General features: G+C 45.5%; 1 protein-coding gene across 5 annotated transcripts in view; it reads right to left on the bottom strand.

Moving 5' to 3' along the window:
* LOC139757156 (mothers against decapentaplegic homolog 3-like) overlaps positions 1-17,075 on the bottom strand; it is a 231,799-nt gene that overhangs the window by 152,083 nt on the left and 62,641 nt on the right. Inside the window, exon 1 of one of the 5 annotated variants that reach the window (XM_071677258.1) lies at positions 4,059-4,326. The exons of 3 other annotated variants lie outside the window; for them this stretch is intronic. In XM_071677258.1, the coding sequence (XP_071533359.1) occupies positions 4,059-4,107 (49 nt within the window). In that variant the 5' untranslated portion in view covers positions 4,108-4,326. Of the gene's footprint in view, positions 1-4,058; positions 4,327-17,075 lie in introns of those variants that run through there. One more of the 5 variants, XM_071677261.1, reaches the window with a different exon arrangement.

Here is a 17,075-nt window from a genome sequence, read left to right as displayed (position 1 = left end):
CGTTGGGACTATGGATAGAGAAGTGCGCAGGAGGATGGATGTGCAGGAAAGAGATGTTTGAGGACAATGTGTGGTGTGAGGTGGTTTGATCGAGTAAGTAACGTAAGGGTAAGAGAGATGTGTGGAAATAAAAAAGAGCGTGGTTGAGAGAGCAGAAGAGGGTGTTTTGAAATGGTTTGGGCACATGGAGAGAATGAGTGAGGAGAGATTGACCAAGAGGATATATGTGTCGGAGGTGGATGGGGAACGAGGAGAAGAGGAGACCAAATTGGAGGTGTCAAGATGGAGTGAAAAAGATTTTGTGTGATCGGGGCCTGAACTGCAGGAGGGTGAAAGGAGGGCAAGAAATAGAGTGAATTGGTGTCATGTGTATACATGGTTGACGTGCTGTCAGTGGATATTGAAGCAAGCATGTGAAGCGTCTGGGTAAACCATGGAAAGCTGTGTAGGTATGTATATTTGCGTGTGTGGACGTGTGTATGTACATGTGTATGGGGGGGGGGGGCCATTTCTTTCGTCTTTTCCTTGCGCTACCTCGCAAACGGGGAGACAGCGACAAAGTATAAAAAAAAAAAAAAATAATAATAATAATAATAATAATAATTATAATAATAATAATACTAATAATAATAATAATGATAATAATAATACTAATAATAATAATAATGATAATAATAATACTAATAATAATAATAACAATAATGATAATAATAATAATAATTATAATAATAATAATATTAATAATAATAATAATTATAATAATAATAATATTAATAATAATAATAATAGATAATAATAATAATACTAATAATAATAATAATTATAATAATAATAATACTAATAATAATAATAATAGATAATAATAATAATAACAATAATGATAATAATAATAATATAATAATAATAATATAATAATAATAATAATAATAATATTAATAATAATAATAATATTAATAATAATAATAATTATAATAATAATAATATTAATAATAATAATAATACTAATAATAATAATAATAGATAATAATAATAATAATGATAATAATAATACTAATAATAATAATAATATTAATAATAATAACAATAATGATAATAATAATAATAACAATAATGATAATAATAATACTAATAATAATAATAATTATAATAATAATAATATTAATAATAATAATAATATTAATAATAATAATAATATTAATAATAATAATAATTCCAATACATAACCAAGTATAAGATCATTAAGTAATTCCTGCACGAGACAGGTAATCCCAAAGTAAAATCATAAAGTAATCTCAGAAACAGATATTTACGTAACTACAGTGTATAAGACCATTTAGTGATCTCAAAATATGATTCTTAAGTAATTTCAATACGAATTCTAAAGTAATCTCAATATAAGATCTTAAAATAATCGGAACATAAGAGTCTAAGGTAATCTCATCTTTAAGTAATCGGAATATAAGACTGTAAAGGAGATCTCTTCTTTAAAGGAGATCTCTTCTTTAAGTAATCGGAATATAATACTAAGGTAATCTCATCTTTAAGTAATCGGAATATAAGACTCTAAGGTAATCGCAACATAACATTTCTGAGTCGTGACCATCCAGCAACCTTTATATAAAATCCTTGACCAATCTCAATATAACACATATAAGTAACTCATATGAGACCATTAAGTGACCTTGAAATAAGATCCTTGGGCAATCCCAATGCAGGATTTCTGCGTAATCTCAATATAAGACCATTATGAAATCTTTATATAAGACAATTGGACAATCAGTATATTACTTTTAAGTAACTTAAAAACAGGACCCTAAACTTCAATATCAGATCCTAATGTAATCACAGTAATCCACGTAAAAGGTCCCTAAATACTCTTAAAGTAATATCCTTACATAATCTCACTTTAGGACCCTTAAGAAATGACTATATTAAGAAATGTCGATAAGAACCTCAAGTCAAAATAAACAGATGAATGTAATAATAAAAACTCTTTGGAAATGTCAGTACAAAAGCCTTTACAATTGTCAACATTAAACCTTAAGTAACAACACAAAACCTTAACAAATATCGAGATTAAACCCTTGACATTAAACCTTATGAAATATCAAGCTTAAATCCTTGACATTAAACCTTAAGTATCAACATTAGACTTTAAGAAATGCCAAAATTAAACCCTTGACATTAAACCTTGAATATCAACATAAAACTCAAGAAATATCAAGATTAAACCCTTGACAGTAAACCTTAAGTATCAACATAAAACCTTAAGAAATATCAAGATGAAACCATTAACATTAAACCTTATGTATCAACATAAAACCTTCAGAAACGCCAAGATTAAATCCAAGAGCAACGTCACCATGAAATCGTTAAGAAACGTCAATATAAACTTTAAGTAATCTAAAGATAAACCCAGTTAGAAATTTCAATATCAAACCATAAAATGAAAATGAACCATCTAGAAATATCTATATGAGCTTTAAGAAATGTCTATATATAAAACCTGACGAAATGCCAGTATAAAACCCTAAAATCATGTCATGCAAAACCATGACAAATGTCGATACAAATCTAAGAAATGTCAATAAATAAAATTCTTATAAATATCAAAAAATATCTTTAAGAATGTCAATAAAAAACTTTAAAAATGTCAACATAAAACCTTAAGAAAAGTGATCATAAAATGTCAATATACGAACATTTAGAACCGCCAATACGAGACCCTTAAAAATTATCAATATAAAACCCTTAAAAACTATCAATATAAAACCCTTAAAAATCATCAATATAAAATCCTTAAAAATCATCAATAAAACCCCTTAAAAATCATCAATATAAATCCTTAAAACTTATCAATACGAAACCCTTAATAACTATCAATACAAAACCCCTTGAAATGTGTATATAAACCTTTAATAAGTGTTAACAATAATCCTTAAAAATGTCGAGATCAAACCTTAAGAAATGTCAGCATATAAAAAAATCCTAAAAAATCTTAATGAAAAAAGATGCAATACAAAACTTCCATATATAACCCTTAAAATGTCAATATAAAGCACTTAAAACGTTAATAAAACACCTTAAAGAATATCAACACGGAACCCTTTAAGAAATGTCATGGTAAAAGGTCTGTATACAAACCCTAAAAATTGTCAATGTAAAACGCACAGAAATGTCAATTTATTCCCTTAAGAAATGTCATGTATTCCCTTAAAAAAATGGCAATATATACTCTTAAGAAATGTCTATGTATTCCCTTAAAAAGTAGCAATATATACTCGTAAGAAATGTCTATGTATTCCCTTAAAAATTAGCATTATATACTCGTAAGAAATGTCTATGTATTCCCTTAAAAAATGGCAATATATACTCTTAAGAAATGTCTATGTATTCCCTTACAAATTAGCATTATATACTCTTAAGAAATGTCTATGTATTCCCTTAAAAATTAGCATTATATACTCTTAAGAAATGTCTATGTATTCCCTTAAAAAGTAGCAATATATACTCTTAAGAAATGTCTATGTATTCCCTTAAAAAATGGCTATATATACCCTTACGAAACGTCAATATAAAAAAAACAACCTTCTAATCACCTCTAAACCCTAGCCTCAACAGAGGGAGGGAAGTCTCACTATAAAAATTCCTTCAGGAATCTCCAAAACAAAAAACGGGTGGAGGTGGGCCACTGCAGCAGTACCTATACAACTTCGCAGCCATTCACATATGACGAGCCAGGAGCACTAGACACCGTACAGGTCATCAACATTCCCCCTCCCCCTCTCTCCCTACCTTATATACGAGTATATCGTCCCATATACTCTCCCTGGCTAGACACACACACACACACACACACACACACACTAAGTCTTCACCTAACACTAAAGTACCTCTTCCAGTGGACAAACACAGCGAGGACCCAGCGGAAAAGAACCTACGAGTGAAAAAGGACTAAAAAAAAATATATATATATACACATACATATTCCCCTCCTCTTTCAGTCGCGTGAAGAGGCCGGCCACGGCAAAAATCGAGAAGAAACAGCACTGACCTACCCTGCATAACTGAGCCTTGACAACTTGGTGGTGGTATGGGAGAGCCCATGAGGGGAGCCGCGGCAGTCTACTCCAGGCGTCCGTATAGCCGCATGTTCTCTATGGCCACCAGCACACTGCCGACTGGCCAACACCCACATACCAAAAAAGCGTGAAGCAGTTCCCCAAGCACGCCTGCCACGGCTGGCGAGGGCAAGGAGGCAGCTGGGTAGGAGGAGCTGCTGCTGCTGCTGCTGCACCTTGACAACAGGAGCACTGAGCTAAGGCGGACGAGGCGACCGAGCAACAGCGAAATGTTCGCACACAGACGAGTGGCCCAATACTTACCCCCCCACGCCGACCCTACACTTGTCTGGACCCCCCTTACCCCAACTATGGGTACGAACACGCACTTCTGGCTGCTAATGGGCCACTGCCAACAGGGTGTGTTCCCGCATTTTCCTCCGTTCGTCAGTGAGTCCTTCGAGAGGCTGGTGTTCCGGTGGGCTGCCTCGTGGGGCCCTCTGTCTTGCCCTTGGCTACCAGATTTCAGCCCTGGTGTGCACAAGTCCGAGGGAGGAAAATGTGAGAACTGTGCGTGTGGCGACTGAGGCTCGGTGTCAGGCGGTCTTCTGCGTCCAGTGATATCCTCCCACATTGTAGTGATCATTCCCTATCACACACACACACACAACACACACACACACACACACACACACACACATACACACACACACACACACACACACATACACACACACACACACACTCAAAGTCCTTGTATCATCCTACATCCTAGCTATACACAGACACACACGACTCCACAAGCAGGTGGACCTGCTACAAGCGTCGGGCCAGGTGAGGAGCGAGTGGGATACAGGAGAACCGACGAAGCGAGTACGCGTGCAGTAGCGGGCGGGCGGGCGGCGGGGAAGACACCGCCAGCCCAGGCTGGTGTCGCAAGGAAGCAAAGACACATTACGTAAAAACTACATAAAAAAAGGGAGTCTTGTTGATCAGGAGAGGTTGGGGTCTCCCGGGGTAATACCACACGAGAACCATGGCCACACCGGCGCATGGCCACCAACCTCCGTGCACCATTGCTCTACATCCTATACGTAACGAAGTTAGCAATTAAGGATATATATATATATATATATATATATATATATATATATATATATATATATATATATATACATATATATATATATATATATTCCATACGCTTCCTATAATATACCTCCACGTGCGATAAAGTGATGCACGATGCCCATCTTAAGTCATCGCAAACCTGGCCTGACCAAGCTGGGTCAGTAAGCTGCCCCTATAACCCTCCCACAGAAGAGCTCCAGGATGTAGGCCGCAGCACCTCCCTCCCTACTGGAGGGGTGATGATCCACCTGGAACTACCGAAGAGCGAGTGTGGGGGCACACACACACACACACACACACACTCCGCCTCACGACCTGCCATAACTACTCCACTACAACACGTGCACATATCCAGGCCTTAACCCCAGCAATACACTTGTACGTCAACTTGGCCTAAGTTGGCTCAATGTCGGAGAAGGGGCTTGAGGTAGGACAGATGTAAACTGGAAATGAAGAAATCTCAATGAAACGAACAGGATAAAGAGGAGGGAGAAGGAAGAGGAAGGAGGAGGAGGAGGAGGGGTAAGAAGACGAGGAGAGTTGTAGGAAGTGGAGGCAGTGGAGGAGGGAAGGAGAAGGGATAAGAGGGCAGCGGTGTAGCAGTAGCGAGGCTGGGCCGGCCACCGTCTCCCTGGTCCAAGAAGAGCGGGTCTTGTGTCCGAGATGCTTTCAGTCCCCCCACCACGAGCCGCCGCCGCTCTTGATGACCCCTGTGGCCAGAGGCTTGCCGGAGCGTCGAGCGCTCCTGTGACCTGACCTGACCTGTGGCCAAGCAGTTGCTGTGGTGTCAAGCTCATCCATGTGACCTGGCCTGGCATTACACCACCCTCAGGTTACATGACCGGTCAACACATTTTACTTCCACCATCATCCATTGTTAAGAAAGGCCAGCAATACTGAACGAAACTCTGAAATATCATGATCCTTCAAGAAAACAAACGAATTATTATAAAAACATCATATATACATGTATATACATATATATATATATATATATATATATATATATATATATATATATATATATATATATATATATATATATATGCTCAATTATCTGATAAAACATTAGGTATGTTGTTAAGCTACTTTAATATTACCATCTAAATTACTAAAAGTTTTTGTATGGTAACTGGATATATGAAGACACCCCCCCCCCTCCTCCATCTCCATCCCCCCCTCACCGCACACACCGTACGACCCGGACCCCACCCCACAAGACCCCCACCATCCATCCCAGACCATTATACCCTGTCCACCCCCCCATCCCCAACCTCCCCCGTAGTTTTTCGGTGAATGCTGACCTTACAGTGGTTGCCGCCTGTCCGCTCCAGACCCCGCCGTACCCCATTTCCTGGTGGGCGGCCACCACCGGGAGACCAACCAACTCACGTCTTGGCTGGTGGCAAGCCTACCAACCCACGTCCTAGATGGTGGCAGGCCAACCAATCCAAGTCCTAGCTGGTGGCACGCCAACTAACCCATGTCTTGGCTGGTGGCAGGCCAACCAATCCACGTCCTAGCTGGTGGCAGGCAAACCAATCCACGTCCTGGCTGGTGACAGGCCAACCAACCCACGTCCTGGCTGGAGGAAGGCCAACAAACCCACGTCCTGGCTGGTGTCAGGCCAACCAACCCACGTCCCGGCTGGTGGGAGGCCAACCAACCCACGTCCTGGCTGGTGTCAGGCCAACCAACCCACGTCCTGGTTGGAGGAAGGACAACCAACCCACGTTCTGGCTGGTGGCAGGCCAATCAACCCATGTCCTAGCTGGTGGAGGGCCAACCAACCCACGTCCTGGCTGGTGGAAGGCCAATCAACCCACGTCCTGGCTGGTGGCAGGCCAACTAACCCACGTCCCGGCTGGTGGAAGGCCAACCAACCCACGTCCTGCCTGGTGGCACGCCAACCAACCCACGTCCTGGCTGGTGGCACGCCAACCAACCCACGTCCTGGTTGGTGGAAGGCAAATCATCCCACGTCCTGGCTGGTGGCAGGCCAACTAACCCACGTCCTGGCTGGTGGCAGGCCAGCTAACCCACGTCCTGGCTGGTGGAAGGCCAATCAACCCACGTCCTGGCTGGTGGCAGACCAATCAACCCACGTCCTGGCTGGTGGCAGGCCAACCAACCCACGTCCTGGCTGATGGCAGGCCAGCTAACCCGCGTCCTGGCTGGTGGCAGGCCAACTAACGCACGTCCTGGCTGGAGGAAGGCCAACCAACCCACGTCCTGTCTGGTAGCAGGCCAACCAACCCACGTCCTGGCTGGCGGCAAGCCAAACGACCCACGTCCTGGCTGGTGGCAGGCCAACCAACCCACGTCCTGGCTGGTGGCAAGCCAACCGACCCACGTCCTGGCTGGTGGCAGGCCAACCAACCCACGTCCTGGCTGGTGGCAGGCCAGCCAACCCACTTCCTGGCTGGTGGCAGGCCAACTAACCCACGTCCTGGCTGGTGGCAGGCCAACTAACCCACGTCCTGGCTGGAGGAAGGCCAACCAACCCACGTCCTGTCTGGTAGCAGGCCAACCAACCCACGTCCTGGCTGGTGGCAGACCAACCAACCCACGTCCTGGCTGGTGGCAGGACAACCAACCCACGTCCTGGCTGGAGGAAGGCCAACCAACCCACGTCCTGTCTGGTAGCAGGCCAACCAACCCACGTCCTGGCTGGTGGCAGGCCAACCAACCCACGTCCTGGCTGGTGGCAGGCCAACCAACCCACGCTCTAGCTTGCAGCAGGCCAACCATCCACCAAACCAACTCTCCTCCCGTCCTTCAGGTCACAAGAGTTCATCGCGAACAAATGACCAGATTGCTCACAACGACAAATTCACTTCATGAAATCACTCAAAATGTTCCCAAGGGGACAGCTAATCCAGCAGTTCCTCAGCCGCTAAATAACGATGTTCCCCGAGCGGGATGAAGAGCGCCTAAGGTGCACGCCGACACCCGCCCTACGTTACTCGCTAACCCATCAAAATTCCTACGTTAGCGGCGGTGACGGGCGGCAGTGGAAGCGCAGCGGCCTCTTTCTCTACAAGACACAACCGGGGCCCCAACACCAGGCGACGCCTTTGGTGGGAGGATCATGTAACAGTCTTCCGTCTCACTCAGGTCTTCACGTCGTGCTCCGACGTCCACAATCCACTTACGAACCACATGCGAGCGATGGCACGGGGCATGCGGGGCCATGCCACATAATGCACATACCTTCACGCGCTTACCGCCAATCTCCATACCTAAACAAACACACGTTGCCATATTAGGAAACAACTCAGTGCGTCACAACACAAAGATGTTGCTACGAGTAGTCTTGTGTTTCGAACCGGCGCGCGTGGCATTCTCTGGGGGTCATTTCTGACCAAGTCTCGAATGAGTTTACACAATCTTAATCCATGTCACCGAGCGTAGACTCGCATCTTATAAGCAACATGTTATTACCAAACACTACATTATATCCACTCCTCATACCTGCAAGTGGGCTACACATTATACCTGTCAGGGGGCAATACTCGGCATACCTGCCAGGGGGTACCACTCAGTAAACCTGTCAGGGGATACCGCTCATCATAACTATCAGAGGGCACCACTCACTCCACCTGTCAGGGGTTATAACTCAGCATACCTAACAGGGGCTACCATTCAGCAAACCTGTCATGGGGTACCACTCATCATAACTCTGAGGAGATACCTGTCAGGGGTATAACGCAGCATACCTCATACTTATTAAGCATACCTGCCAGGGAACACCACTTAGCATACCTGCCAAGGGGACACCATTCAGGGGGAGCCACTCAGAACACCTGCCAAGGGAACAACGATGCAATATCTTTCAGGGGGGTACCACTTAGCATACCTGCCAGGAGGCATCACTCATCATGCGTATTAAGGGGTCTTATTCTGCATACCTGCGAGTGGGCACCACATACCATACCTGACAGCAGAACCATTCAGCATACCTGCCAAGGATTCCCAGCCACAACATCTGCTACAGGCTCCCATTCACCACACCTGCCAGAGGCTCCCACTCACCACACCTGGCAATGGTCCCCACTTACTACACCTGCTAGGGACCCCTTCCCCATCCATACAAAAAAAAAAAAAAAACACACCTGCCAGGGTGAAGATCCCCCACAAAACCACACCTATCGGGGTGGCCCCACTCACCACACCTGCCAGTGACCCCCACTCACCCCATCTGCCCGGGAGATTCCACTCAAAGACACCTGCCAGGGTGGTCCCACTCACCACACCTACCAGGGGCCCCTGCCTACCTCACCTGTCTGGGACCTCCATCCACCACACTGCTTGGGACCCCCCACTTACCACGCCTGCAGGGGAGCCACACCTGTCCGGGACCACCCCCACACCTGACAAGGAAGCCTCTCTCCACACTCACAACCTACAAGAGCAGCCCTCAACCAGCAAGGGACTAGGACTGCCATTCATCACACAGCCTCCCAACGTGCCATTAAGACGCCCCCATCACACACCAGCAACACCTCAATTCACCAGCCACATGTACACACCTGATACTGGGTCACACCTGTGTCCCACCCCCACCCCCTACCTCCCCCCGTTCCCTCCACATGCGCAGTAGTATTACACCACCGTTACGGAGTACATCAAGATGGCACGTCTGTGGTTGCCATGTGTACATTGTCGGACTCGCCCCGAATGGCCCCAGGGGCAAGTGTCAAGACGCCAGAAAAAAAGGGAGAGGGTTGTACACCTCCGCGACACGTTATGTAAGTTCCATGCATGTTCTAATCTGCCAGAACTCGGGTTTGCGTTAAACCCATGCAGAAACACGCGACCAACCGGAACCCTTGGGCGCTTACGATGACCTCCACAACTCTGCACTGTTTTCTTGTCTTGTCTTTCGGTAGCGGGAGGGCACTCAAGCCGAGGAGGAGAAGGAGGAGGAGGCCCCCCATCCCCGGTTCAATATGCCAGGGCAGACGTTCATAGAGGATCAGCTAGGGTTTAGCCAGGGAGGGGGAGGGAATAGCCGCGAACACGGCAATAGGGGGGTCTTGGGCGTTGAGAGAGGCCACTAGCGGATTCTGGTGTTGGCACGAAGGGTCATAACTAACATGGGAGGTGGGGGAGGAGGGTTTGAGGCGTGACAGCAAGCAGTTGGCGTTGTGTATGTGCGGCGGTAAGACAGCCAGGCAAGCTACAGGTTCTGGGGTACCACAACGATGCAGTACCGGTAAGGTTTGTGACAGCGACAGTGGGGAAGGAGCGGGGTCTGGGGGGTAGGAGGCGCTCACAGGGTACAGTTGTGGGGAACGAGTGTGGTGGAAGGGGCCCAGCAGTAAGGGAAGCAAGAGCGGGTTCTGAGGCGTTCAGACAGGACAACAGATGGTTCTGGGGTGTCGGAACCCGGCAAAAGTTGTACGATTCGCTGCAGGAAGACGGGGGACTGGAGACGTCTGGAAAGGCAAGAGAAGCCAGTGAAAGAGGGTGATGGTGAGGACAGGAGGGCTGCGTAGGGGGGTGCTGTAAGTCCCTTCAGCAGCCACACGAGGAAGTAACAGGTACTGGAGCAGTTCTGTGGTCTGAGGTGGTAAGATGGGGCAGAAGCAGGGGCTTAGGCCACTGTCCTGGAGTTGGGCGGTGAGAGGGAAGTGATAGGGTTTGAAGTAGTGAGCCAGGATAGGGGAAGTATGTTGGAGGGGCTAATTGGGGCCGTAAGGTCTGGGGACGGTGAAACAAGGAAGCTGTGAGGTGTGAGGACTGGGCAGCGGTGGGGTCAGGGTCTGGCGAGGTAAAGACTGGGCAACAGGAAGGTCGGGGTCGGTTGCAGTTGCGGTGGCTGGGGCAAGGCAGAGCAGTATTGGTGTCTCAGAAGGCATGCAGTGGCTGGGGTATAGGGCGGCGAGACAGGCAGTAGCCGTGTCTACGGAGGGAGGGAGCAGTACCTGGGTCTGGCTGGGACAGCCAGTTGCGGCGGCCAAAATGTCTGAGGCGGCTGGATCGGGCAGGGAGCGGGCCAGTCCTGTATTGGCTAAGGAGGCCAGCCAGCCATCGGATGGCCCGCGGGCCCTCCACCTGCTTATGTATGGAAGCTCCGTCACTGGGTACGCAATAAGCACCAGTCTAAGTATTCATCCCTACAGCTACACATTTGCATATCTCACCCATATTTATGCCTTATTTCAATTATAAAATGATGTGTACAATATCATTTGCAAACTTTTTCTATGGTTCTTACCATATGAAAAACATTTCATAGCTATACTTCCACTGTGTGTATCATATATATATATATATATATATATATATATATATATATATATATAATCACGAACTCTATGAGAAAGGCATAGATACATATATACGTGCATACATACATATACAAGTGGAGGCACCGGTGCTACACACGAAATTTCCTTTACGGGAGATGACCAAAAGATGATGGTCCCCACACCTATGCGCCCCTGGGTCGTCCAGTCGGGAAGCGTGCCCTGCACCTACGGGCAATTAGCCCACGGAGGACCTCCTTCGATATAGCGGCCGCTGAAACACACACACACACACACACACACACACACACACACACACACACACACTGCTCATATGGCCGTTTCCATCGGCCGGTCCCTCACCATGTGGTGCTCCAGGGGCCAAGCCGTGGAACACCACCTCGTCACCGTTCCACAGCGACAGGGAACCCTGTGTTTCCCCGTCCTCGTCACCGTCGCCCTGATGGATGCACCTGCTCGGTGGAAATACACGCCACCAACGTTGACAGCAGCTGTCCCGACTGCATCGCCTCTCGACAGCTTTAAAGAACTGGACCAACATCCATCACGTCACTGGCAAACCAAAGTAACGATAGTAGTCAAGTGTATCAGCCTCGCTCCCAACCACGTCCCACCCTCCTACTGGCTCACTGACGCCCCCCAGCCCCCTCCAGGTTGTTCAGTCCACCGAGTTTCTCGATGTCACTCTGGACGGTAAACCAACCTGGAAGCTGGAAGGAGCACGTCAGAACCATCATGGAATCCCGCATCTATCGCCTCTACACTCCCGCCACATATGCTAGACTTACGAACACATACACACCTTTCATTCCCCATCGATTCATTTGTGTCGCTGTGTCATCGGCCAGTTCATTGTGCACACCATGCTCATCCTGTGAACGGTAGAGCAAAAGGATTACAAATGTCAAAAAGGGTCTTAATCTCGCCTATCCCTCCCCGCCTAGTCTGCCTCCCTATCCACCACAGAGGAGGGGCAACTATGTACATAAGGCGTAGTAGAAAAAGGGCATGCCATATTATCTCGGTCCCTCTTATACCAGTTTTCAGGGGGTGCTCAACACAGTGGTCCTCCCTACTCTCTCCACCCATCTCCTGGACCTCATTCCACCGTTCGGGAAGAAGCTGGTGTACCTTCCAAGTCACCATTACCTCCTGCCATTATCAAGTATTATCATTATCATTATTAAAGATATCATTATTAAAGAGTGTGTGTCAACTGTGCACTTTCAGTGCACAGTTGACACACACTCAAAATCCAGCTCCTTCTTGATCTTAAAAGATCTTTTATGATTAATTAACCGGTTACTGTTATGATCCTCCCAGTTCTGTAATACCTCTACTGTGTGTGTGTCAACTGTGCACTTTCAGTCGAAAGGCAGCCTATACTCGACGAACCATCTCTCTCTCTCTCTCTCTCTCTCTCTCTCTCTCTCTCTCTCTCTCTCTCTCTCTCTCTCTCTCTCTCTCTTCTCACACTGCAAGGCAACGCAACTCCAACACCAGTGAGGTGGAATTGGGAGAAAGTTTCAGAAAACATTATGACGTCTTAAAGAAAGAATTTGACAGCGTACTACAGGAACTTGACCCATACAAGGCTTATGGTGTTGATGAAAAAACAAAAGAAGTCGTCACCAGACGAGTTGACAAATGAGTGTAGATACAGTGATCAAACCTCCTGAAATACGGCTTATGATGTCGCCCATGGGATGCAAAAGGACAAATGTCATTCATATCTACAAGGCTGGAGACCGACACGAGACACTGAGCTACAGGACGCTCTCACTGACAAGTGTGGTGTGTACGGCTCTGGCAGAGGTAATCAGAAAGCAAGTGGACGATTTTCTACAAAGGAGGTGTTGCCTAAGTGCTGGACGGTGCGACTTTATGGAAAGGAGGTCATGGTATACCGAACCACTTTGATTTCTACGAGTGAGTGAGTTCTGTCTTGGAAAAAATAAATGGAAGGTTGGGTAGACTGTTTGCATCTAGACTGTCAGAGTGCATTTGACACTGTGCCGCATGGGTGCTGATTAAGAAGCTGGGGATTATCTTACTGAAAGGGAAGAGAGGACGCATGATAGAGGAGCTTTCTCAAAAGGGGTCGACAGCACCAGCGGTGTGGTACAGGGTTCTATTCTGGGACCATTAATCTTCTTGATCCATGTAAACGACTTGCCTGAAGGTATGGACTCCTACCTGAATACATTTGCAAATGATGCAAAACTCATGAGGAAAGTGAAAAGCCTAGACAGGCTCCAAAGTTGGCCTGACGCGTGGTCAATGAAGTTCAACCCGAGTAAGTGTAAAGTGATGAGGATGGGGGAAGTGAAAAATGGTCTCGATATGATTATCATCTACGAACAGTCCCTAATCTGGCGTCACATCCCACCTTAGTCGAACTGCAAGCAGCCATTAGAATTGCATTCATGGAAAAATAATATTCAGCTAGCTGTTCGCATCCTACATAAGGGCCACAAGTACAATATGATTCTCCGGTTTGGTCACCGTACCCAAAGAAGCACAAAGAGCTTATAGAGAAGGTCTAGAATAGAGGAACCGAGATGATAACAGAATTAAGAACACAGTGATAGGAAAAGGCAAAATGTCTTAAATCTGCCCACTCTGGATGTGAAAAGAGCGAGGGTGACCTGACCACAAAAACCTTAACGTCTTTAAAACATTGATTACGCAGAGTGAACAGTTCTTTGAGACATGTAGGGACGGAATAACTAGAGGACATAACATGAAATTAAGTAAGAAACTTGTTAAGGAAAATGTGACGAAGTACTTTCAAAACGTAAAAGAGCGGTGGGTGAATGGAATAAATGAAGGACGACATGGCTAATGGAGAAAGATACCGAGTGTAAATTGTATATGACAATGAAGAATGTTCAAGGTATGGGGTCCCATGAGTGCAAAACTATCTTCCTGTACAGTGCATACAGGTAATTACACACACACACACACACACTAGGCCCCCAACCTTGCACATAAGGTAAAAGGAGAAAGTCCCGAAGGATCATTTTTTCCCAAGAAATCCAGCCTGACCTTCATGGCCAGCTTAGTCCACTACGTTTCCTCCTTTTAGTAGCAATGGCAGATGCGAGACTGGCTGCCATAGTCATTATGAGTGTACCAACCTTCCCCTGATGTAGTCCCGGACGCTCGTCGTTGGTGGCCTGACTGTATACATAGCCATCCTGAGACCCGAGAATCAACGAAACATATGTGTGATGGACTGCAACGGCAATGCAGAAGAATTATGTAATCATGTCTATGAAGCGTTGATGTTGTATAAGTGTCACATCTATGTTATGACTGTCTGTCCTCTGTAAGGAAACTCAAGTATACTGGAGATTAATATTGGACAATAATGATGGAAAAATGTGCTTGCCTGTTATGCTTATTATTAGTTTTGCCGATAAACTAACTTGCCTTCAACCCACGGATCCTTCCACGCCAGAAGGCCTTCGAACCTATCCCTGGGACTGCTTCGTTCTCGTGAGAAATGACTTCGAAGAAAGCGTTGGGCCGCTAAGGCCATGCTTTCGACACGCGGGGTGAATAATAATACATAAACGCATGGTCCATCCCATCACCACCGCATCCACCGTCAATGCTACACTCCAAGTGCCGCTGGTGTTGATGTACTCGTGATCATTATTACGGGTACGTCAGGGTTCAACGGTGTAAATCTAGGAGTACGCGTCAGGTGCACTGTGGTACCGCCAGCTTATACGAAAGACTGACGGGACCACAAGAGGTAGAGGAACAGCAGTTCATCGCCTTCGAAGACAACTCCACCTTATCCCCCCCCCCACCAGCCGTTGTTATAACAACCATCCCTCGAGCACGTGGGTACGACCCGTGAAGACGAAAGCAACGACTCACAAACACGAAGGTACAAGCTTCAGATTGTATGATGGGGTCAGATCCGACCTGATCCGTAAGGGTAAAGATACAAAGAGGGGTCGTTCGTGTACCTGGTGCTTACAAGGTGAAGTCATTCTCAAGGTGTTTGACTGTCGTACTCATTAAGGGTCGTATAGTCGTGCTCGAGGGTCGTACCATCATCCTTAGGGGCTTAATAGGCGAAAGTATAATCCACAAGTATTCAACCTACTTGTTTCAACTACAGTTCTGTAACTCAACAATAGTAATATATATCTCAAACATACATAATATATATATATATATATATATATATATATATATATATATATATATATATATATATATATATATATATATATATTGGAAAGAATCACAATTTTGCGCGTAATCAAGATATTCCTATGAGTCCATGAGAAAAATGAAACACGATAAGTTCCCAAGTGCACTTTCCTGCACTTAATCACATCATCAGGGGAGACACAAGAGAGAAATATGTCATTTGATAACATCGAAGAGACGAAGCTAGCTTCGTCTCTTCAATGTACATCAACTCAGTCTCTAGGTGTCATGTGTAATGCACCGAAACCACAGCTCCCTTTCCACATCCAGGCCCCACAAAACTTTCCATGGTACAATCCATTGACAGCACGTCGACCCCGGTATACCACATCGTTCCAATCCACTCTATTCCTTGCACGCCTTTCACCCTCCTGCATGTTCAGGCCCCGATCGCTCAAAATCTTTTCAGTCCATCCTTCCACCTCCAATTTGGTCTCCCACTTCTTCCTCGTTCCCTCCACCTCTGACACATATATCTTCTTGACAAAGATATGGATATATATATATATATATATATATATATATATATATATATATATATATATATATATATATATATATATATATATGTGTGTGTGTGTGTGTGTGTGTGTGTGATATTTGATGTAAACTACGTATCCCTAAGTACCTAGAAAACCCGAACCCGAACCTAGCTGCCACAATGAGGACCTGGGTTTGATTCTCGGGGGCATTTGTGGTACACAGTTTACATTAAGACACTACCTCTTTCTCTCTGCACATACCACACTGCAAATCAAGACTACCATCATAGTGGTATAATGAAATGTGTAAATGTGGAGGATGGGCGTATGGATATCAATGTGACTATATTATCAAGGCTTTTCCACACAAAAGTGGACGTGAATATGGAGCGGCTAGCTTGAGCATTTCAATCAGGCATTTAAGAGACTTAATTCACAATAATGGGGATGATCCATGATATGTAACGCCATCAGGCCAACAAAATGGATGAAAGAGGTTGTGAAACTTTGCCAACACTGTAAAGTCGTCGGCCACTCGATCCCCACATGTGCAAAGCCATGCGAAGCGTGGCACTACTGTAAGCTGAGCACTTCACTTCACTGTAGATGGGGCTACTTTCACAAAGCGGGCTCGTGGGACGTTCACAGTTTATAAATGGAGGTCTTTTATCTTAGGCTTGGCTACTCTCTGCCACAAAATGACTACTGAAGACATACAATTCTCCCTCAAGAAAGACTGGGAAAAGAATGGATAGAGAAGATCGTGGTTCCTGAATAAAATAGAAGTTGCTAATAGGAATTCTTCACCTCGAACGCGTTGAAAAACATTGCTCTGAAGAACAGAATATCTAAAACTGAAGTACCATCATCAGAAATACCAAAGCGAGGACTTT

Source organism: Panulirus ornatus, chromosome 25 (genome assembly GCF_036320965.1).
Source record: "Panulirus ornatus isolate Po-2019 chromosome 25, ASM3632096v1, whole genome shotgun sequence".
NCBI classification, from domain to species: domain Eukaryota; kingdom Metazoa; phylum Arthropoda; class Malacostraca; order Decapoda; family Palinuridae; genus Panulirus; species Panulirus ornatus.
This window is presented reverse-complemented; position numbering and strand designations above follow the sequence as displayed.